A 24,411-nucleotide genomic window follows, 5' to 3' on the forward strand; every position below is an offset into this window, starting at 1 on the left:
GAACTTAATATATATCCAGATAAGTTAATCAACTATAGGAATTTGTATCTAGAGTTAGTTATTGTTTTTTTTAAGTGAGGTACACTTGCACTATGATTTATGTTCTTTTTCAACCAGAGTAATCTATATATAGATATGCAGCAAACCTTCACCTCCAGCAGGGGCGCTATTACAAAACGCTATAAAAAGGGATTAATTAGTCCCCTCCATATACCGCCCTGACGAAGCCCGGTCTGTCTATCAGCCCTGCGGGTGAAACGCGTGTCGGCATTGGCTAAGCCGACCGGCCTACGTGGTGCACGCTACCAATACAGCCTCCAGACCGCATGGATGACGATACTTGTGGCGAACACAGAAGCATAACAAATTCAACTTGAGGATCAAACAAGTTAAGAGGACGCATCTTGCCACAGCGATATGTCTGAATGGAATAGCAAGGTTGTATATGTTCTATCATAGCTCGCTAATACGGACTGTATAACGGTCATACATGATCACGGATATCATTGCCTTACACTTTTTGTGACTGAGAGAAATTGCATTACTATGTGTTCCCTAATTAATATACTCACAAGGAACGCTGATTCTGGGCACTTTTGAAATGATTGCTGAGGATAATAACACTATTGCTTAAACGCTATGCTGGCTTTGTGATAATAACACCTTGAATTGCTTTCTTGAAATCTTGCCTGCTACAACCTCTTTTGCATGCAGCTCTACATGCTAGCATTTCAGGATCCCAGAGACACTGAGGAAACACTACCATCTGTGCTTAACGCTAACTCTCTAATCGCTTACTTCTCCTACTGCAAGCTTTGCATGAATAGTTAACATAAGAGCACTAAAATGGCACATATTGTCTGTTAGTTTTGCTTGTAAAAGCTTTTGTATAGGCACACTGTTAAATTCAAGGGAGCCTAACTTAGAGACCACTTAGATCCCGGTGATTCTTACCACTTTATGTACTGCCCAGTATTATACTCTCCTCGTTTGGAGTACTGTGAGCAGTTGGGTGTAGTGAGTCTAAGCAAAAGGCTTTTTCCCTTGATAAAGTACAAAAGCACTATTCATTGCATACCATTTTGTGACTGTGACCAAAGTTGTGAATTGCTTCTGTCTGTGGTACCCCTATTGACCTCTTAGATCCCACTAATTTATACCTGCCCATGATATACCTCTTTAATAGGGGTTCTGTGTGCAGCAGGGTGTAGAGGTTCTTTACAGGTATCAACAATTATTCTACAATGTTTTGGCTGTTTTTTGTAAGTTGTGTACCCCTGACCGGTCAGGTTTTGAATACGAACTCTAGTATGTATATAGGTAACAAATGTTTCCTTATTAATTTCTTACAACGAATGTGATACAGTGTGTTGTATCTTTACATCTGGGGAGTGGTGTTCATACAACTGCGAGAACTTCCCGTTCACAATTGAATAAAAAATTCACTGCTTGAATACATATCTTGGTCCAATGAGCTTTATTTTTTCAAAAGAGTGCTGAAATCCCTGTCTTTTTACAACTAGGATTATATTCCTAGTTATTTCTCCCTTTGCTAACCATATAATTATATATATATATATATATATATATATACACACACACATCAAGGGATATTTAGGGATTCCTGAAATATATCCGTGTCCCACTGTAACTAGCGCTAATTTTTTAAAAAAGTGGTTTGGAAATAGAAACATGCTACTTGTATTTATTGCCCTATAACTTGCAAAAAAAAGCAAAGAACATGTAAACATTGGGTATTTCTAAACTCAGGACAAAATTTAAAAACTATTTAGCATGGGTGTTTTTTGGTGGTTGTAGATGTGTAACAGATTTTGGGGGTCAAAGTTATAGAAAGTGTTTTTGTTCCCATTTCTTCCTCTTTTTTTTTATAGTAAATTATAAGATAGGATGAAAATAATATCTTTAGAAAGTCCATTTAAAGGCAAGAAAAACGGAATATGTGTGGGTACAATAAATGAGTAAGAGGAAAATTACAGCTAAACAGAAACACCACAAAAATGTTAAAATAGCCTTATTCCCAAATAGTCAGAAAATGCAAAGTGCTGTGGTCCTTAAGGGGTTAAACAAATTAGTTCAGTCTGGGGAAACCGATTCATCCAGTTCATTGAAAATAACAATTTGTTCACAAACTGGACATCACTTATTTGAAAAGTAAAAGTAAATGTATGCCTCCAGTACAAAATCACTGTAGAGACATTTATACCATTGGTCAATAAAATGAGATTAGGGATTTAAAAAGCAATCATGCATTTAAAAATAAGCAGTGTAATTACAATTGAACAAAAGGGGAAATAAATGCAGTTGATTCTTTAAAAAAAAAGAATGTGATAAAACCTGCATGTAAGGGCCTCTGCAGAGATTAAACACACAGTAAAGCAGGGCTGATAGATGTTAAATTATTTTTAGACTACAATTGCTCTTTAAAATGGCATGTTCTAAATTGATTAGAGCATGTAATTTAAACACTAAAAAGGCCCTTTAATTTTAGGGTTCTGCAATGTAATCGAGTTAATTGACGGGCTTAACACATCTTATGTCCTTGAAATATTTTTAATTTAATAGCAAATATAACTAAAATAAACAACTCCCGTTTGGAATATGTAACCATACAACGCATATGCGTTCACCAATCACCACTACAACCTGTGGCCAGATTATTTTCCACTTTGCAGCTGCTGAAAGCAGAGCACCAATTGTAACAGCTCTCTGGACTAAGAACTCGGGTCCGCGCGGCACATTATTCATAAAAAAAAAAATCTCGGTACGCACTGTAAAATGAATACACGACGTGTCAACAATAACTTGTAAACATAAATTGCATCTGTATCCTGGTACGAAATCAACTGTGACACTTGCTACTGAAAATAAGACTACACAAAAAAAACCCACTTATGGCGTACAACTACAATACAAAAGGTCACAGAGCGGCACGCGGCCGTTTTTAATAGCCTAATAACGCGCGAGCCTAATCTTGACGTCACTTCAAGACAGCCATCTCAAACCTCGCGCTTGCTGTTCCCGGGCCGCCTCCATCAAAAATGAAAGTTAAAGGTTACCAGTGCACTTTAAAATGTGACTGAAATTTGCTTCTTCTGATGCACCGTGGGGTAATACGTTTAAACCGTTGTGTATATATAATCTGGATGTTTTCCCTGTTAAATGAACACACACGTCTAACGTTAAGAAAATAAAGAAACGTGATATACTCTGAATGGAAATCACTCCCACCCCCTCTGTGTTTGTCAGTTCCGTGCTTGCGCGGCGCGCCCATTCTCTACAGCGCATGCACAGACCCAAGGTGCTCGTGCAAGAGACCAGAAAGAAGTGCACAACTCATAAACAATTATTCATATAAAACGATTTTTAATTGATAACGCGGACTGCACCGACGTTTATTTATCTCCTAGCAACATAAAAGGTAAGCGTATCTATATAGAGATATAAAAAATCGAATATAGAATGCGTGTGCATTAACTTAATGGTGGCGAGGATGCTTTGCGCGCTCTCGTATCGTTGTTGAAAATTGTACACACTGAAAACCCGGTTTACTTTGCGCCAGAAAGACGATATCCACATTATCTAAATGGTTATTGAATCCAGTTTTACGTAATTAAATTAAACATATTTTCATATTTTGCTGCAAACGCTTCGGAAGATTAGCATCTGTGAGCGCGCGTTGGAATGAAATGGCGGCTGTCTTGTCCTGTGTGCCTGCGGGTACTGGTTTTGTCGGTGTGCGCGTGACTCCAGCGCGGCATTGGCGAATCGTTGACCCGCAGCGCGAGAAGAGCGCACGTATGAGACTCGCGCCTGCTGTAAAAAGTCGAATCCGTTCAGGAGCAGTTGATGTACGAGGCAACCTATGAATGATCGTTCTTGCAGTATAACATTACATTACCTAAGACAAAATATCATATTTTTGCGCGTAATCTTCAAACAAATAATCAAGTACATTTGAAAGCACTGTTAAACATTATTATATTACATACGGGATGTTTGGATAATGACCTAGAAACTGCTACCTATTTATTTATAGCAGTCGTGATTCGTGAGACTTAAAATGTCGTATGGTTCGTACAGCTGTTGAGGTCACTTTTTACTCACCGTGGTAAATTTTTTTTACACAACTTTAGAAATTATATGACGTTTGTGTGTGTGTCTGGAGAGAAAAGTTTACTCGATTAAGATTTTTTTAATCCTTTTCTAGGAATAGCGGACTAGTGAAAATGTCCGTGTGTGTGAAGGAGCAGACAGATACACACACACACACACACGCATGATCTTTTTCCATTCTTTCTGCCCAATTTAATTTCTTGTACATTGCATATTTACTTATGTTACTACATTAAATTATCATTCTAGAAAAAAAATAACGTTTTTAAAACCTAAAATGCATGCCATTTTTGTCTATCAACCCTAGACCACTGTGTTTAATCCTTGCAAAAAGGGTTAAACACACCATAGAAATACCATTCGGAACTCGCAGAGCACTGCTGATCCCAATTGGAAAACTTTGCTGATCCAAATCAGCAGCATTACTTCCTCATCTGAGTTTTGCATCTAGCGCTGCTGATTGGATCATCAGCATTTAACGCTTAGGGGCAGCTGTGCTCTGCGAGTCCAGAGCGGTATTTCTACTGTGTGTTTACACCCTTTGCGGGGATAAAACACACCCCATTTTAAATACTGCTGCTGCTCAGAGCGCCAGTGGGCTTGTTTAATTACCAGATGATATAAGCACCTTAGGCTTTTTGAGCAAGTGCTGAATTGAAAAAGCAGGTGCACGGAGTATACTTAAAGGGACACAAAACCCAACATTTTTCTTTCATGATTCAGATAGAGAATTACATTTTAAACAACTTTCCAATTTACTTCTGTTGTCTAATTTACTTCATTTTCTTGGTATCTTTAGAAAAGCATATCTAGATAGGCTCAGAAGTTTGGAGCTAGCTGCTTATTGATGACTGAACTTGTATACCCATTTTTATTGGCTTACAGCTAGTTCCCAGGAGTTCATTGCTACTTCTTCAATGAAAGATACCAAGATAATGAAGCAAAATTGGTCACAGAAATAACTTTGAAAGTTGTTTAAAAATGTATAATCTATCTGAATCACAGAAGAAACATTAATTGAAAGTTGTTGCAGCATAGCGGACTAGAAAATATCGCCTAAACATCTTAGTGTAAAAAAGGAAGATATGTTGCCTCATAATTTCCTTTGTAGCCACACCATTTTGTAAAGTCATTTTAAGCAATCAGGATGTTCGTCCCAGGACTTGCTAAGGAGCGTGTCTCTGGCATGTACAGGCACATTCATATTATTTCTCTATGCAGTTTAAAGGGACAAACCTTTTTGAGCCTGAGTACCCAAACTGCAACACAAAAGCAACTTGTTTATCTCAAAGTGCCAACAGAGAAATAGAGGGGGGGAGGAGGGGAAGTAGAGAGAGGGAAAGAGGAATGGGAAGAGAGAGTTATAAAAGGGAGAGAGAGAGAAAAGGGTTGGGAGAGAGAGGGAAAGGAGGGGGTGGAGAGAAAGTGAATGGGGGAAAGAGAGAGAGAGAAAAAGGGGTGATGAGAAGGAGAGAGGAAAACTGATCGGAAAATGGGGGATGAGAGTGAAAGGGGGAGAGAGGTGAAGATAGAGAAATGGGGAGAGAGGTGGAGGAGGGATAGAGTGAAAGGGGAGAGAAATAGAAGAATGGAGAGAGAGAAAGGGGGGAAGATAGGGAAAGTGGGGGACAGAGAGAAAAAGGAGTAGAGAGAAAGGGGTGTCAGAAGGTGGGAGAGAGAGGAATCCACAATGGTGAACCAAAGCTTACAAAGAGGGTCAAGGATGAAGCAAAAGGCTCCACCTGCAGCATGTTTAATTTTACAGTAAGATATTAAAGCTTTTTGCTCACAAACAGTGGAAGAAAAATACATTTAAAATCACAAATTATTTAGCAACAATACAGAATCTAAAATCAACATAGTAAAGATCAGCTATATGTTAAAGAAGGATGGCTATAAGAACAGCTTTGAAAAAGAAAACTTGTGACCATCTAATGGTCTGCCATTTCTTGAAGATAGGATTTACTTGAAAGGGATACTAAATCGTTTTATTTATTCAGATAGAGCATGCAATTTAAAGCAACTTTCTAATTTACTCCTATTATCAATTTTTCTTTGTTCTCTTGCTATCTTTATTTAAAAAGCAGGAATGTAAAGCTTAAGAGCCAGCCCATTTTTGGTTGAGAAACTGGGTTATGCTTGCTTATTGTTTTGCTAAATGTAACCACCAATATGCAAGCACTATCCTGTGTGCTGAACCTAAAATGGGCTGGCTCCTAAACTTTAAATTCCTGCTTTTTAAATAAAGATAGCATAAATAAAGATAGCAAGAGAGTGAAGAAAAATTGATAGTAGGAGTATATTAGAAAGTTGATTAAAATTGCATGCTCTATCTGATACATTAAATAAAAAATCTGGGTTTAGTGTCCCTTTAACTTAATTGAAAGATATTATTATTAACCATATGCCAAAACCAACACATGGTGCTTACAGAGATAAGACGATTGCAACTGGTCTTTAATTTGTACACAGTTATACCAAGGGAGTCACTAAACCTGGTTTCAGATTTTAAAATTATGCATATTGATGCATTTAAAATATCTAGGAATGCAGACATGTTCGTTCCTAGTGACACCTTCCAGTTGGTGAGAGATTGTATAATACTAACTCATAGTCATGTATATAAATCTACTTATATCCAGGGTGGCCAGGCATGAACACAATAACTTTTTTTAGGTAGGGTAGAAGTAGTAAAAATCGGCTATAAGTGAAAAAAGCTATTTTTATATCAGTTTCACATAAATCCTGACCAGTATGCTGGGCCCTGTGAATTATGCCAGGCTCCAGTACTGAACCTTCTCTCCTGTCCACATAATCAGTGTGCCTCAAGGTTGCTCAGCTCTCTGAAGTTGTAGGCAGGGGATTTTCAGTCAGAAACATTTCCCAGCAGCAAAATTAAATTAAAATTCAGACCCAACTAGAAAAAAAAAATACTGCCTCCTTTCAAGGTCCGAGTTGCCTGGTCAGTCTGACCCTGCCCAGAAAGGTACCTTAAGTTAAAAAAATCAGCCACCTCTCCTGCCGCTACTGCTGCTGTCCTGGCCTTTCCCATGGTGCTGTAACTGTTTGCGCGCTCTTCACTGTGAGTACATGTTGCGCTGAGCTGTCAAGCTCCACCTACGTAATCTTGTGCAGGCATGCTGTGCTATTTACAGGCTAGATGAATCTCTTAGGAAACAGTGCAAGATAGTTGTGGAGCTAAGGCTTGCGTGCCAACAGACAGGCCTCTATGTGCCAGCTGTGGCATGCGTACCATATGTTCGCCATCACTGAGATAGAGCATAAAAATTTAAACAACTTTCCAATTTACTTTGATTATCTTATTTTTTTAATTCTCTTTATGTCCTTTGTTGAAATGCATACCTAGATAGGCTCAGGAGCTGGGAGCTAGATGCTGGTTGGTGGCTGCACATATCTGCATCTTGTCATTGGCTTACCAATGTGTCAGCTAGCTCCCAGTAATGCATTGCTGCTCTTTCAAGAAAGGATACGAAGAGGATGGAGCAAAATTTATAATAAAAGTAAAATAGAAATCCCTTTAATCTATGCACTGCCATGAATTACAGAAGTGTGGTGCACAGCTGCAATTGGCCACCTCCTAATTACCAAAAAAATTATGACAGCATAAGTGGTACGTAAATAATTCTGTAAAATATCAAACGAGATATACAAAAATGGGCCTTGATCAATAACTTTGGCTGTCTATCTTAAAAAATATATAAAAAAGAAAATTTATGCATACCTGATAAATTTATTTCTTTTTTGACACAGAGTCCACAGATCATCTCAATTACTAATGGGATATTCACCTCCTGGTCAGCAGAAGGAGGCAAAGAGCACCACAGCAGAGCTATTACATAGCTCCTCCCTTCTCTCCCACTCCAGTCATTCGACCGAAGTTAGGAAGAGAAAGGAAAAGCGAAGGTGCATCGGTGTCTGAAGTTTACACGAACCCATAATCTGTCTAAAAGAACAGGGTGCACGTTGGACTCATCGTGTCAAAAAATAAATAAATTTATCAGGTAAGCATAAATTTTCTTTTCTTTTTTTAAGACACGATGAGTCCACGGATCATCTCAATTATTGATGGGATTCAATACCCAAGCTAGAGTACACAGATGATACGGGAGGGACAAGACAGGATACTTAAACGGAAGGCACCACTGCTTGAAGAACCTTTCTCTCAAAAACAGCCTCAGCCAAGGCAAAAGTGTCAAATTTGTAAAACTTTGAAAAAGTGTGAAGAGAGAACTAAGTTGCAGCCTTGCAAATCTGTTCCACAGAAGCTTAATTTTTTAATGCCCATGAGGAAGCAACAGCCCTAGTGGAATGAGCCGTAACCCTTTCAGGAGGCTGCTGTCCAGCAGACTCATATGCAAAACATATAATGCTCTTAAGCCAGAAAGAAAGAGAAGTAGCCGTAGCTTTCTGACCCGTACTTTAACCCGTGAACACCACAAACAGAAGAAGACTGACGAAAGTCCTTAGTCGCCTGTAGGTAAAACTTTAAAGCATGGACCACGTCCAAATTGTGCAAAAGTCTTTCCTTCTTAGAAGAAGGATTAGGACACAAAGAAGGGACAACAATCTCCTGATTAATATTCTGATCCGAAACAACCTTAGGAAGAAATCCTAATTTGTACGCAAAACAACCTTATCTGCATGAAAAATAAGATAAGGAGACTCGCACTGCAATGCTGAGAGTTCAGATACTCTGCAAGCAGAAGAAATAGCCACCAGAAATAAAACCTTCCAAGATAACGTAATATCTAAGGAATGCATAGGCTCAAACGAAACTCCTTGAAGAACATTGAGAACTAAATTAAAACTCCATGGAGGAGTAACTGGTCTGAACACAGGCCTGATTCTGACCAAAGCCTTACAAAAAGACTGAACATCTGGAACATCCGCCAGACGTTTGTGTAACAGGATAGACAACGCTGAGATCTGACCCTTCAAAGAACTCGTTGATAATCCCTTCTCCAGTCCTTCCTGGAGAAAAGACAAAATCCTAGCAATCCTAACTCTACTCCATGAGTAGCCCTTGGATTCACACCAATAAAGATATTTACGCCAAATCTTATGATAAATTCTTCTAGTTACAGGCTTACAAGCCTGAATCATGGTCTCTATGACCGAAAACCCTCGTTTGGATAAAATCAAGCATTCAATTTCCAAGCAGTCAGCTTCAGAGAATCTAGATTTGGATGAAGGAAGGGCCCCTGAATCAGAAGGTCCTTCCTCAACTGAAGTCTCCAAGGAGGTAGAGACGACATCTCCACTAGGTCTGCATACCAAATCCTGCGAGGCCAGGCCGGTGCTATGAGCATCACTGAGGCCTTCTCCTGTTTGATCCGGGCGATTACTCAAGGAAGAAGAACAAACGGAGGAAATAGGTATGCTAGATTGAAGGTCCAGGGAGCCGCCAGGGCATCTCAGCTCCGCCCGAGGATCCCTGGATCTCGACCCGTACCTCGGGAGCTTGGCATTCTGCCTGGATGCCATGCGATCTAACTCAGGCTGACCCCACTTGAGTATCAGACTGGAGAACACTTCCGGATGGAGTTCCCAACTCCACCGGATGAAAAGTCTGTCTGCTTAGCAAATCCGCCTCCCAGTTGTCCACCCCTGAGATTTGGATTGCCGACAGACAACAAGAATGGGTCTCCGCCCACTGAATTATTTTGGCAACCTCTGTCATCGCCAAGGAACTCCTTGTTCCTCCCTGATGATTGATATAGGCCACTGACGTTATGTTGTCCGACTGGAACCTGACAAATTGCAGAGGCTAACTGAGGCCAGGCCAGGAGAGCATTGTAGATCGCTCTAAGTTCCAGAATGTTTATGGGCAAAAAGCACTCTGTCTGAGACCATATTCCCTGAGCCTTCAGGGAACCCCAGACTGCTCCCCACCCTAGAAGACTGGCATCTGTTGTCACAATCGCCCAGGATGGTCTGCGAAAGCACGTTCCCTGGGAGAGACGATCCAGAGACAACCACCAATGAAGCGAATCCCTTGTCTCCTGCTCCAACAGAAGCCGAGGGGACAAGTCCGAATAATCTCCGTTCCATTGTTTCAGCATGTCTAACTGCAAAGCCCTGAGATGAAAGCGAACAAACGGGACAATGTCCATTGCTGCCACCATCAGTCTGATTAACTCCATGCACTGAGCCACTGATTGACGAGGAGAAGACTGAAGGGCTAGACAAGTATCAATAATCTTTGGTTTCCTGACTTCTGTCAGATAAATCTTCATAGACAGAGAGTCTATTATGGTTCCTAGAAAAGTCACTCTTGTGTGTGGGACTAAGGAACTCTTCTAAATTCATATTCCAGCCGTGTGATCTTAGGAAGGACAACACCAAGTCCGTGTGAGATTTTGCTAGCTTAAAGGATGGCGCCTGAACTAGAATATCGTCCAGATAAGGTGCCACTGCAATGCCCTTCGAACGAAGCACTGCCAGCAGAGATCCTAGAAACTTTGTGAAGATTCTGGGGGCTGTGGCAAGCCCGAAAGGAAGAGCCACAAACTGGTAATGTTTGTCTAGAAAGGCAAACCTTAAGAACTTGTGATGATCCCTGTGATTGGGAACAGGCAGATACGCGTCCTTTAAAGGGAATACCGTCAGCTACCTTCTCCAGCTTGCTCCTGTTTGTGTAAAGGGTCTTTTCATATGCAAAAGAAGGGGGAGGGGGAGTGTCTTATTTGCCACTTGCAGTGGGCTTTCCAACTACCTTTTCAACAGAGCCAAATTGACAGCTTCTAAGTAAGTTTTTAAACAGTTTTATACTGGATTTTTATATCAGTATCTGTGCATCTTATTCTTTATAGAAGTGTCTATTACATGTAGTTATATGAAAATGAGTGTATACTGTCCCTTTAAGTCCACTGTTCTCATAAATTGACCCTCTTGGATCAATGGAAGAATGGAATGAATAGTTTCCATTTTGAAGGACGGTGCCCTGAGCAACTTGTTTAGACTCTTGAGTTCTAGGATTGACCTAAAAGTTCCCTCTTTTTTGGGAACCACAAACAGATTGGAATAAAATCCCAGTCCCTGTTCTTGAATTGGTATGGGAACAATCATTCCCAGAGTGGAGAGGTCTTTTACACAATGTAAGAACGTCTCTCTCTTTGTCCGGTCTGCAGATAATTTCGAAATTAGAAACCTGCCTCTGGGAGGACAAACTTTGAATTCTAGTTTGTATCCCTGAGCCTCTATTTCTATAGCACAGGGATCCTGAACGTCCTGAACCCAGACTTGAACGAAGAAGGAAAGTCTGCCCCCTACCAGATCTGGTCCCGGATCGGGGGCATGATCTTCATGCTGTCTTAGAATCACTGACCGGCTTCTTGGACTGCTTTCCCTTGTTCCAAGACTGGCTGGGTCTCCAAGTAGGTTTAGCCTGTTCCTGCTTAGAGGAAGAAGAGGAAGAGATTCCTTTGAAATTTCGAAAGGAACGAAAATTGCTCTGTCCCTTTTGTCTATTTCTTTTATCTTGAGGGAGAAGATGACCCTTGCCTCCCGTGATATCAGAAATAATCTTCAATTCCAGACCAAACAAGATCTTCCCCTTGTAAGGAATAGCTAAAAGCTTCGACTTAGAAGAAACCTCCCCAGACCAAGGCTTTAACCATAAGGCCCTGCGGGCTAGGATAGAGAAACTGGAAATTTTAGCTCCCAATTTGATAACTTGAAGGGGAGCGTTCGAAATAAAGCATTAGCTAGCTTAAGAGCTTTAATCCTGTCTTGGATCTCATCCAAAGAAGTTTCTGTCCTGAGGGCCTCAGACAGTGCATCAAACCAGTATGCCACCGTACTGTTAACGGTGGCTATGCACACCGCCGGTTGCCACTGCAGACCCTAGTGCACATAAATCTTCTTGTGTAACCCCTCTAACTTCTTATCCATCGGATCCTTAAAGGCACAGCTATCCTCTATGGGAATAGTAGTCCTCTTGGCTAAGGTGGAAACGGCTCCTTCTACCTTTTGGAACAGTTTGCCAAGCCTTTCTAACTGAATTGGCTATTGGAAACATCTTGAAAATAGGAGAGGGAGAGAAAGTAATGCCCGGTTTCCCCCATTCCTTAGCAATGATTTCAGAGGCTCTCTTAGGGACTGGAAAGACATCCGTGAAGGAAGGAACCTCAAAATATCTGTCTAATTTACTAGACTTCGGAGGAACAACCACCACCGTGGCGTCACTATCATCTAGGTTAATTAGAACCTCTCTAAGTAAAAGACGAAGATGGTCTAATTTAAACCTAAAAGCTACCACCTCCGAGTCTGTCAAAGGCAAAATATCCTCTGAATCTGAGACTTCACCTTCAGATGCTAGAGCGTTAGCCTCTTCTTCAGGTCGGTGAGAAGAGACTTACGAAATAGCCACAACTGCATCAGAAACCTCGCTGACTGCAGGAATGGTCTTCCTCTTGCGATTGCTCTGCAACATTGGAAAGGCAGACAAAGCATCAGAAATAGTAGACAACATGAGAGAGGCTATGTCTTGTAATGAAATCCCAGAAGGGACTACAGCTGAAGCGCAGGGCACTGCTGGTGGGGGCGTTAATTTTTGGGACACTTGGGGAGAAAGTTGCGGCATAAATTGACCCTCATCAGAAGACTCTTGGGCAACATCTGCCTGAGAGGAGATTGGCTCTGAAAAAATCTTATCCCTAAAACTTGCAGTCCTTTCAATACATGTAGGACAGAAAGGGATTGGTGATTCCACATTGGCATCAAGACACAAAGCGCATGTAACATATTGCACGCCCTCTTGGTCCATCTTTCCTCACAATTTTTCAAATAATCAACAGAAAAATTGAAAAATATTAGCAAAAGAAATCTAAAAAAAAAAGTTACTGTCCCTTTAAATACAAACGGTTTTCCTATTTTACTGCAAAGTGTCAGATTTTCCCTCTAAGTAAAACCGTCAGATAATTGTACTCGCACATGAACCTCGGCAGCCTGCTGAGGTGCTCCTACCGTACTAGCGAGACACCGGGTCTCCTTTAGATTATTCGTTCTGTCACACCTCTATGTCGGCAAGCTCTCCAGACCGGGATTAACGTATCTGTACTAGAAGCGCATGAAAACTATTACATGCCGCTCTAGAACAGATCAACAACTTGCCCAGACAAATGTCGCACTAGTATCTTCACAAAACCAGCGCTCTACTGAGTGGCGTGCAAATGCAGGAAGTACCGCCCATCGTGGGCGTAGCCAATGTCTAATAACTTTCCCTCCGGGAAAAAACATAGTGAAACCACCGGAGCCCTCCATAACATGTGAATAAAGCAACATAACTCCAGCCGCTGTGCCTGTTATATACCACTGCCCACATACTTTCACACCTGAAAGCACAAAATGTCCCAAACATAAAAGGTTTCTGTCATTAACCCCTTATGCTCCTGAGTGCTATTTTGTAATAAATATACTGAGACTCCTTGTGCCCCAGAAAGGTAGAACTTACCTTAACACTGCCTGGCAGCAAGGCAGCTCCCAAGCTTGAGAGGTCCTCTCCCTCACATTGGCCCGAGAATGAAAAAAATGCTGAGTTAGTGAGTGCCTCAGACTGAAGGATATAGGGCAGCACAAATATGGGAGGCACAGTGAGAATTATGTCCCACAAGTTCCCATTGCTCTAAAGCCACCAAAGCTCTCCTGTAGAGACTGATATGGACTAAGGCTACACCCTAGGAAAAAGCAGCACACACTGGCACTACTTAGAAAATAATAAACTCTTGATTGAAGAATCTAAACTAACACCTCACTTTACCTCTTCCTATCACTAACGTAGGCAAAGAGAATGACTGGAGTGGGAGGGAAGGGATGAGCTATTTAACAGCTCTGCTGTGGTGCTCTTTGCCTCCTCCTGCTGACCAGGAGGTGAATATCCCATTAGTAATTGAGATGATCCGTGGACTCATCGTGTCTTAAAAAAGAAAAAAAAAGTTTGGAGGGTCTAATACACCAAATGAGTTACCCCAATCACATAACTTTAGACATAGCTGCAGTTACAGACCTTAAAATGATCAAACATAATTAACCCCTTCACTACCGGTACTTTCAGAGAAGAAGTTGCCCAGAATACCGGAGCATTTTTAGCATTTTTTGCTATAGCTCCATTTATACAGAAATAGATCCCCCTTTTTTTTCTTTTTTTTTATACTGTCAAAACTATATATATTTTTTAAGAAGACAACCCAAGGTATTGATCTAGGCCTATTTTGGTATATTTCATGCCACCATTTCCCTGCCTAATGTGATCATATAAAAAAAAAAATATTAATGTTTTCACAAACTTTGGGTTTCTCACTGAAATTATTTACATACTACTTTGCGCAATCATGGAACAAATGATTGTAAAAGCCTCTCTGGGATCCCCTTTGTTCAGAAATAGCAGAAGTTTTGTGCTTTGCCATTGTTTTTTGATAATTAGAAGGCAGCTAATTGCAGCTGCGCACCACATGTCTATTATTCCCGCAAGTGAAGGGGTTAATCAGGTAGCTTGCATGGTTAATTTTAGGTTTAGTGTAGAGATTACCCTCCCATCTGATGCTTCCCACCCCTGATCCCTACCTGATCCCTCCCAAACAGCTCTCTTTTCTCCCTTACCCCATCTAATCACCACCATCTTAGGTATTGGCACACAACCTAACCACATACATACAGCTGTACAGTTCCCAGCAACACAGGAAGTTAACTCCTGAGCTGACTGGGTGACAGGTCTATAGGGAAACTTTCAAAGATTATCAACACAACACACAGAAAACCTGGCACTCACCAGCAGGCATACTGTAATGTTATAAAGCAAACATGGGAGAGTCAGTTACATTTAGCGCCAAAGGTTCAAGAAAAAGGGTGTAGGAAAGGGGTGAAATAATCTCCAGGTAAGATAATATAGAGGTGCAAGCACAAGTAATGGCAATTACAAAGTAATTCTATATAGACATACAAAGAAAAAGTGTGCTGAGCTATGTATTTTCAATTTAAATGTCACCACCTTGTTGAAAGAAAAATATAAATAAATATTTTTTATTATTAGCAAACTCTCATATCCACATACATAACTATATTTATTAAGTATAATGAGTTAACAGTAATGCGGTTACACACGAGTGAATCATAAAGTGAAACGTGTGTCGGGAGATCCGCACAAGAGTGTTGACTCATTTTTATTTGCCAACCGAGCTATTATTTTGTTTGTGCCTTTAATTTCATTACAACTTTGTGAGGAGATTGGAAAGGGGAGGTTGATTCTTTCAGCGTAATTAACACAGTTAATGTTAACAATAATATGTGCTCCCGGATTGAAGGAGCCTAGTACAGTTTGAATTTTTGCAAATCACTACGATTTTCAAACCCCATATCCCACCTCTTATTGAGAATCATATTGGCATATATGATGGTTTCTGAAGCCTAGCTGCGGTTGAGTGTTTTAATTCCACTCTTGTGTGTGTGTGACCGCATGACTGTTAACTCATTATACTTAAAGGGACACTAAACCCAAAACTTTTCTTTCATGATTCAGATAAAGCATGCAATTTTAAGCAACTTTCTAATTTACTCCTATTTTCAAATTTTCTCAGTTCTCTTGCTATCTTTATCTAAATAGCAGGAATTTAAAGCTTAGGAGCCAGCCCATTTTAGGTTCAGCACCATAGATGGCTCTTTTTATTGGTGGCTACATTTAGCAAACCAATAATCAAGCATAACCCAGGTTCTGAACCAAAAATGGGCAATTTGATAATGTGAGTAAATTCCCTTTTAATAAATATAGCTATGTATTTGGATATGATAGTTTGCTAATAATAATAAAAAAAAATATTTCCTAAGATATGGAGAGTCCGAGTCATTCAATTACTAGTGGGAATATCACTCCTGGCCAGCAGGAGGAGGCAAAGAGCACCACAGAAAAGCTGTTAAGTGTCACTCCCCTACCCATAATCCCCAGTCATTCTCTTTGCCTCTGTCAATGGAGGAGGTGAAGTTTGGTTTCTGAAGAAATTAATTCCTTTTTCGTTTACTTTTCCCTGCAAGCAAGGATTTGGGTATAGCTGAGTCCACGTCAATCTCTTCAGTAGAGTAGTGGTGGCTTTTAAGCAGTTAGGAAGTTGTGAGGTAGTCCTTGCTTTGTTTCCGAACACATTGCTGCCAATGGTAAAGAAAGCCAGAGTTGGTTACTCTGTTCTTTCTTTTTCTACAGGTCTCTGTAAGAAGTATGTGTCCTTTCACGCCTTGTGAACTGTTTTCCTGCTAGACTGCAGGTAAGTGCTTTTGTCTTCTAGGTCTTGGAGACTTGCACTTCAGAAGAATATATTATATGAAGTAGATGGGGACATTTTTAAAATCCTTTATACAGGATTTTCTTTGGCAGTGGGCAGGCACATTATGTATGTTGAGACTAGGGGTTAATCTTCCCTTTATTGGGACGTTTTTCCTCTTTGGGCTATGTGAGGAACCCCAGCTACCCCGACTGGGTAGCTCCTCTAAAAGGCTTCTGCTTCCTCCCTGGAGACTGCAACTGTGTAGCTGCCAAGTGATTATAGCCCCTAGCCCACCCAAATACCAGACAGAACCAGTATTCAGGAGCCCACCCAAATAACTAGACAGACTAGTATTCAGGTGAAACAAGAAATAACTTTATTGGGAAACACACTCTGCTTATATACACATACAAAGAGCTCCATATATCTTTCATATTCTCCTATATTTTCTCCTAAAAGTTATCATGAGAAATAATTCCCGTATTATTCAAAAATGCGCGTAAATTTGGGCAAGTTCGACTGTAAAATTCTCCTACTCAGTTCTCTCTCTCCTTGGAGAACATGTTCTTCAAAAAAGGGTTAAATTAGATCCTTTTAGTCGTATTTCATATAGTTCTCATTAATTCTACTTACAAATGTATCATTTATATTCTCCTGTGGAGCACTGAAAGTTCTCCTGCAAGTTCCTGCATTAAAGTTCTCCATAACTCCTGTGGAGAACAGTATTAGCAATCTATTCTCCACCAGTTGTGGAAGCAGTTGCACAAAAAAAATAGCTCTACAAGGGGCAAAAATAATCTATAACAAAGCGCTATAATAATGGTAATTGGAGCGCAATAATAATTTATATTGGCGTGATAAAAAAATATATAATGGAGCACCAAAATAATATATAACAGAGCACAAAAATTATATCTAGTAGGGCATAAAAATAAGATATAAAAGAAGCTCTAAAATTGAAGCACAAAAGCAATGAAAATGTAGATCTATTTTCTTACTTGACAGTTTGCCAAAGAGGGGCCTTTACAAAGCTACTAGCTAGGAAGGCTGTATAAAGATTTCTATTGGCTTATATATGACTGACCTGGAGTATAGTTGCTTATTTTCAGTGATAAATAAGGAGAAGATACTAATCTGACTGAGGAAATTTATCATTAGTTCTTCTCAGCTCTCCTATGGAGAAAAAACAACTTTTTTTTAATGATAAATAAGGGCGCACATGTGCGCCTCTCCTAAGGAGAGCTGCAGAGAACTGATAGAACAGAAGGAGAATTACCCAAATGATTGATAAATGGAGCCCAAAGGGTCTTATCTGACTCCCAAATTTCCTGCCATACCCGCCCCTCCAGACAGTCTGGCGCCTCCATAGGAGTCCCATAGAGCCCCACAGTACCAAGGTCGCGGTTTCTAGGTGATACTGGGGGAGCGGTGGTATTGGAAAGCTCTCGGTTCCCAGATGCCACAGTCCAAAAAGTGGCATGATCCGTTACTGGGGAGTTACAACCTGGTAAAGATCTGAAGGTGGGGATGTCCAAAACCCACAGTTCCCAAGGGGGCTACCAATCCCCAAAAGAGCGGAGCTCGGGGTCAAGGGGCCATCTGAGCGACATGGGGTAAAGGTTAGCGGGTGTCCAGGGTGATGTGGCCGACCAGCAGTTCCAGGAGCCCGGCCAGCCGGAGAAAGGTGATGCGGCCGACCGGCAGTTCCAGGAGCCTGGCCAGCCGAGGAGGGTTTTCACGGTCAGAGATCAGCTCTTTCCTGACAATGTTCAAAGCACAAAACAAAGCAAACCATCGGTCTGGGAGATTGCGTATGCTCTCAAAAGCCCAGATCCGCTGAGAAACAGGAGGGGACTAGCTAGTAGGGGGTGGAGGGTTAACCATTGCAGCCTAAATGCTCTCTTATTCTAGTGCGTACATCTCTGCTGAGATGTACGCACTAGAATAAGAGGGCATTTAGGCTACATCAAAAATAAAGTGACATGCTCAGCATTGTCCAAGCACTTCATAGAAACACATCAGTGTAATGTCACCTCATTTAAATGGAGAGCCATTGAAGTGATCAGAAAACCCCCTGGGGGTGGTGACAAGGACAAACATTTCGCCAAACAAGAAACATTCTGGATATTCAAACTTAGGACACAGATACTGGAGGGCTATAACTCCGAATTTGACCTGATCAATCATTGGTAACCTATGTTTATAGTTGATCCTAGAATAGTCCATCCTGGTACACCCGAAGTCTCTGTGGTCTGATGCCCCCTGTCTCCTTCAGCACACTTGGTACCCTTTACACGTTTTGTTCAGTTAACCTGCGGTCGATAGCTCCTGGTGCCACCATCGATCACCAATGATACTCAGTATGGGTCAAAACGCCCTTTTACTTGAACCAATTTTTGGGTATGCTGTTCCCCTTTTCCAACACTTTCTACATGACTCACACTATATACCACCAACATATATATATATTAACCTAAGATGTCTATGATATGTATACCTATTGGGTTCAACAAGATATAGATGATTCTTTTGTTTATATCAGGCAATAGTGAGCTATTAGTATATACTTATATGTATAGGTTATAATTCCATCAAATGTATATTTTGCAATACTAATAGCCGTATGTATTATAATAATACAACACCAGTTGTTAGCGACAGCATATATAAGTACACTAATGTACAACCTTGCACCCTCAAGTGTCAGGAATGAGATACAATAACTGAAATTATGTATTAAGCCATTTGATTTATCCATTTGTATATGTCCCTATGTATGATTCCCTGTTAATATACTTGAGGTGAATATGCTTAAGCATCCCTTGATTTAACATTACCGGTGACAACATAGTTATGAGGACCTTTATGCTGGGAGAATATCTATAAACTTAATGTCTGAACATGTTTGCTAGTTTTCCCTAGGTATTAAGCATCATAAAATACAGGGAACGCATACTATATATTTTTCTTATTATCTTCTCTACAGGCATAATGTCATGTACGCTTTATATACACATGCATATGAACTATGAAGTCTTAGATACATAATAGTTAACTCTATTTGTTACCGGCTATGTAATGGAACATATATAGTGACACGCTTTATTACGAAATTAGTTTTTGTGTTATCAGAGTCTCCAAACTTTGTATTTTTATATGTGATATCGCTATATACAGGATTCATATGACGTTATTTAACCTTGTGATAACTTATATGCATTAATCTAAGTTCAAACTATCTCCAGTATCCCAATAGTTAAATATGAGTCTCAGCCCCTAAATTCAATTGACCAATTAGAGAGTGTTATATCCTTTTTAAATCAATTAAGTTTTATGGTTTCAGGTTTACGATTACGGCCACAAGCCGAAACTAGTCAGACCCTACACCTTGTCATTCTTTTTCCTTGCTGCTAGAATTTTAACCTTCTGTACAATAAAGAGTTTAACTTTTATCCGGAGGAGGTCTGCGTTTTCTCTTTTGCCTATTTTTCTACTTTTTGGATTACAAGGAATCCTCCTAGCAGCCTCCACTGGAGCCAGTACTCGCTCTTGGTTATTTGAGGATATTTCCTTTGAAGTTGTTTGCATCGGCACAGTTGAAGTCTTGAACGGGTGGCACAGCCAATAGAGGCCTGAGGATTTGCACACAGCCTCCTACGCTGACGTCAGGCCCTGGTGGTTTGGGCGGATCGTTTGGAGTAGCAGCTACGGCGTAACACGCTGTGGACACGAACTGCAACAACACGCTTCAGAATTTTATCACCAGGTGAGCGATAACTGTTTGCCAGCTAAGTACATCGGCAGAAGGGTGAGTGATTTGTTACACCCTATTGTGCTTCAGTGGATGCCTTTGGTCTATGTGATATTCGGGGGTGTGCAATGCTGTGAAACCCTCTAAGGAGACCATACCACGTTATTGACTTTTTTATGTGCCCAAAACTGCTTCCATATAATGTATACTAACCAAGTGAAGATATCTTTTGTGACATATTAGACACGGCTTGGGAAGTTTTCTCTTGTCACCTTTGGTGTACTGTTACAGGAGGTATTGTCTACTTTGGACAACTTGGATACTTCTGTCGTTGTCAACCCTAAGAATACTATGATGTTCCTTCCTCTGGAAGTTTTTCCTGTCCCAGACCATGTGACAGAGATTATTTCACAGGAATGGGAGAAGCCATTGATTCCTTTCTCCCCGTCTCCTGTATTTAAAAAGAGGTTTCCTGTTGCTGACTCCATTAAAGATTCTTGGCGCACGGTGCCTAAAGTAGAAGGGGCTATATCTACTCTGGCTAAGAGAACTACAATCCCTATAGAGGATAGCTGCTCCTTTAAGTATCCCATGGATAAAAAGCTGGAAGCTTATTTAAAGAAGATGTATGTTCATCAAGGTCTTCAATGGCAACCTGCCGTTTGTATTGCCACAGTAGCAAGTGCGGCATCTTATTGGTGCAACGCCTTGTCTGAATCAATTTTAGTAGAGACTCTGTTGGAGAGATACAAGATAAGATTAAGGCTCTCAAACTAGCCGATCCCTTTAATTCTGATACTAACATGCAAGTTATTAGACTGGGAGCCAAGATTATTGTGGATAAAATCTTGGTCAGCTGATGTTACCTCTAAGGGCTCGATTTATCAAAGCCCCTACGGCTGCAAGTTCTCACAAGAACCTGCTCGCTGTATTTAGCAAGCAGTGGTCATCAGACCGCAGCTTTCCTAACCTCTTCGCCACCTCTATCAATCTCTGCGGTCTAGTCTGACTGAGGAGATTGACAGCTCCTACCCGCGCGTGATTGGCTGTGCGCAGGCAGGGGGCTGGATTGCACACGAGTGCAAAATAGCGCTCGTGTGCAATAGTAATTTCCTCTGGAGAAATTCGCCCTGCCGTGTATATGCGCCCCTGTCTGTCTCAGCTTTGATAAATCTAGCCCTAAGTCCAAGCTTCTGGCACTTCCTTACAAGGGTAAGAACTTGTTCAGACCTGGTCTGGCAGAAATTATTTCTGATATTACGGGTGTTTGTGGGTCCCAAAAAAGAGGGATCTTTTCGACCCATTTTAGACCTAAAGTGCCTCAACGAGTTTCTCAGGGTACCGTCCTTCAAAATGGAAACCATTCGTTCCATTCTTCCTTTGGTCCAAGAGCTTCAGTTCATCTATGAAGAATATAGAAAAACAGAAGCGCCACATGGCCTGGTACTGTGTGGATTCGTAAAACAATAAATTCAAGCACCACGTTTCTCAGCCAACCGGTGGCTGAGAAACGCGTTGCTTGATATTGTTTTAATAAAGTAAGTTTTACACTTACCACTTGCCGTTATACCACTTCTTTTGATTTACACCTGATCAATTGGTGTACTACTGTTTGGGACATTGCTTCCTGACCTACTGGGGTTCGAGCCACACCGGTGATCAGTCTGCTGGGTGGCTATTTGATCCCAGCCTGCTCTATTTGCAACAACAGGGGTGCTCTACTAATTGGGAGTGTAACCATCTTTCACAAATCCACACAGTACTAGACTATGTGTCGCTTTTGTTTTTCTATATTCTTCACAGATTGCTGATTTTGGATCTTGACCTTGATTCTCCCACAGATAGCTGCCTAGACATGGATGTGCTCCATACACTTGGGTTCCATTTCTTCAATTCCACTTATTGATATATGTGACTTTTTTGTTGCAGTTTGTATTGAATCATTTACTGCTTTTCACAATTTTGGTTCTATTTTATTTTCTGTTCCTAGGACTGTTGTATTACCATTGTAGTACCATTGTCTATTTATATACAGTTTGACTGTTGTATTATTATTGTCTATTCTTATATAGTCTAATTTTAGGCTTTATTTTTCATTTTTGGCCAAGGGCGCCCCCTATATACTTTTCTTCACTAGCTTCAGTTCATGCCGACCATTGACCTGAAGGGTGCGTATCTTCATGTTCCCATCCACAGGGATCATCACAAATTCCTGAGATTTGCCTTTCTAGACAAACACTTTCAGTCTGTTGCTCTTCCGTTTGGACTTGCCACAGCTCCCAGAATTTTATGGAGGCTCCCTTGGCAGTTATCAGGTCTCGGGGAATTGCAGTGGCACCATACCTGGACGACATATTGGTTCAGGTGCCATCTTTTCAACAAGCAAACTCTCATACAGAGATCTTGTTGTCTTTTCTACGTTCCCATGGTTGGTAAGTGAATCCGGAAAAGAGTTCCCTTGTTCCAGCTACAAGGGTGGTTTTCTTAGGGACCATAATAGATTCCCTTTCTATGAAATTTTTTTGGACAGAGGTCAGAAAATCCAAAATTCTCTCCTCTTGCCTCTCTTCAGTCTACTGTTCGTCCCTCAGTGGTTCAATGTATGGAGGTAATTGGTCTGATTGTCGCTTCCATTGACATCATTCCCTTTGTTTGATTCCATTTGAAACCTCTGCAATTATTTATGCTCAGAAAATTGAAAGGAGACTATTCAGATCTGTCTCAGAGGATAGACCTAGACCAGTCGACAAGAGACTCTCCCGTGTTGGCTTTCTCAGGGCACATGCTTACGGAGAACTTCCTGGGTGATTGTGACCATGGACGCCAGCCTGCTAGGCTGGGGAGCAGTCTGGGACTCATTAAAGGTGCAGGGACTATGGACTCGGGAGGAGTCTGCTCTCCCCATAAACACTTTGGAGTTGAGAGCTATTTACAATGCTCTGATGGCTTGGTCTCAATCGTCCTTAGCCCGGTTTATCAGTTTTCAGTCGGACAACATCACCTCAGTGGCTTACATCAACCACCAGGGAGGAATTCAGAGTTCCTTAGCCATGAAGGAGGTGGCACAGATTATTCAGTGGGCAGAAGCCCACAATCGTTGTCTATATGCCATCCACATTCCTGGAGTGGACAACTGGGAAGCGGATTTCCTGAGCAGACAGACATTTCATCCCGGGGAGTGGGCCCTCCATCCGGAGTTGTTCTCCAGGTTAACCCTCAAATTAGGGGGTGCCGGAGTTGGATCTGATGACGTCTCGAGAGAACGCCAAGCTTCCAAGGTACAGTTCAAGGTCAAGAGATCCTCAGGCCGCTCTGATAGATGCTCTGGCGGTTCCTTGGGATTTCGGTCTAGCATACCTGTTTCCTCCATTTGCTCTCCTTTCACAAGTTATTGCTTGTATCAAACAAGAGAGAGCATCGGTAATTCTAATAGCTCCTGCATGGCCTTGCAGGATCTGGTATGCATACCTAGTGAAGATGTCATCTCGGTCGCCTTGGAGGTTGGCTCTGAGGAAGGACTTTCTAACTCGGGGTCCATTCCTCCACCCAAATCTTGTTACCCTGAAACTGACTGCTTGGAGATTGAACACTTAGTTCTGTCTAAGCGTGGATTTTCTGAGTCGGTCATTGAGACCATGACCCAGGCTCGCAAGCCTGTTACTCTAAAAATTTACCATAAAGTATGGCTTAAATACCTTTATTGGTATGAATCAAAGGGCTACTTTTAGAGTAGGGTCAGGATTCCTAGAATTTAGTCTTTTCTCCAGGAAGGTTTGGAGAAAGGGTTGCCAGTCAGTTCTCTGAAAGTTCAGATTTCTGCATTATCTATTTTGTTACACAAGCGTCTGGCGGATGTGCCAGAAGTTCAATCTTTTTGTCAGGCCCTGGTCAGAATCATGCCTGTGTTTAAACCTGTTGCTCCTCCTTGGAGCCTTAGGGCTCCATGTACTAAGCAGTCAGCGAGCTACCCGCAACAAATCTCGCGTCAAAATTCGCAAACTGATATGTACAAAGCCGTCAATTATGTTAAAACTCGCATCTTTAAAATTGCGAGCGTACTTATCTGCCAAACCTCGCTACCGCTCCATTTTTCACTGTAATTAGACACATTTGACCACCAACTCGCCAAAAACGAATGTACTAAAAAATCTATTTGTCCGCTCGCTACAATTTCCGCTCCCACCTCGTTATTTTTGCCTCGCCACCTTTTAGGTGGCGGGCAAGGTACAAAACAATAGGAAAGTCAATCTAGAC

General features: G+C 41.2%; 1 protein-coding gene across 2 annotated transcripts in view; it reads left to right on the forward strand.

Annotated features, from left to right (window-relative positions):
* Positions 1 to 3,034: 3,034 nt before the first annotated feature.
* ZBTB14 (zinc finger and BTB domain containing 14) overlaps positions 3,035 to 24,411 on the forward strand; it is a 97,155-nt gene continuing 75,778 nt past the window's right edge. The window contains exon 1 of one of the 2 annotated variants that reach the window (XM_053714945.1): positions 3,035 to 3,128. In XM_053714945.1, coding sequence (XP_053570920.1) covers positions 3,117 to 3,128 — 12 coding nt within the window. In that variant the 5' untranslated portion in view covers positions 3,035 to 3,116. Of the gene's footprint in view, positions 3,129 to 3,303; positions 3,440 to 24,411 lie in introns of those variants that run through there. The other variant, XM_053714946.1, reaches the window with a different exon arrangement.

Source organism: Bombina bombina, chromosome 5 (genome assembly GCF_027579735.1).
Source record: "Bombina bombina isolate aBomBom1 chromosome 5, aBomBom1.pri, whole genome shotgun sequence".
NCBI lineage: Eukaryota > Metazoa > Chordata > Amphibia > Anura > Bombinatoridae > Bombina > Bombina bombina.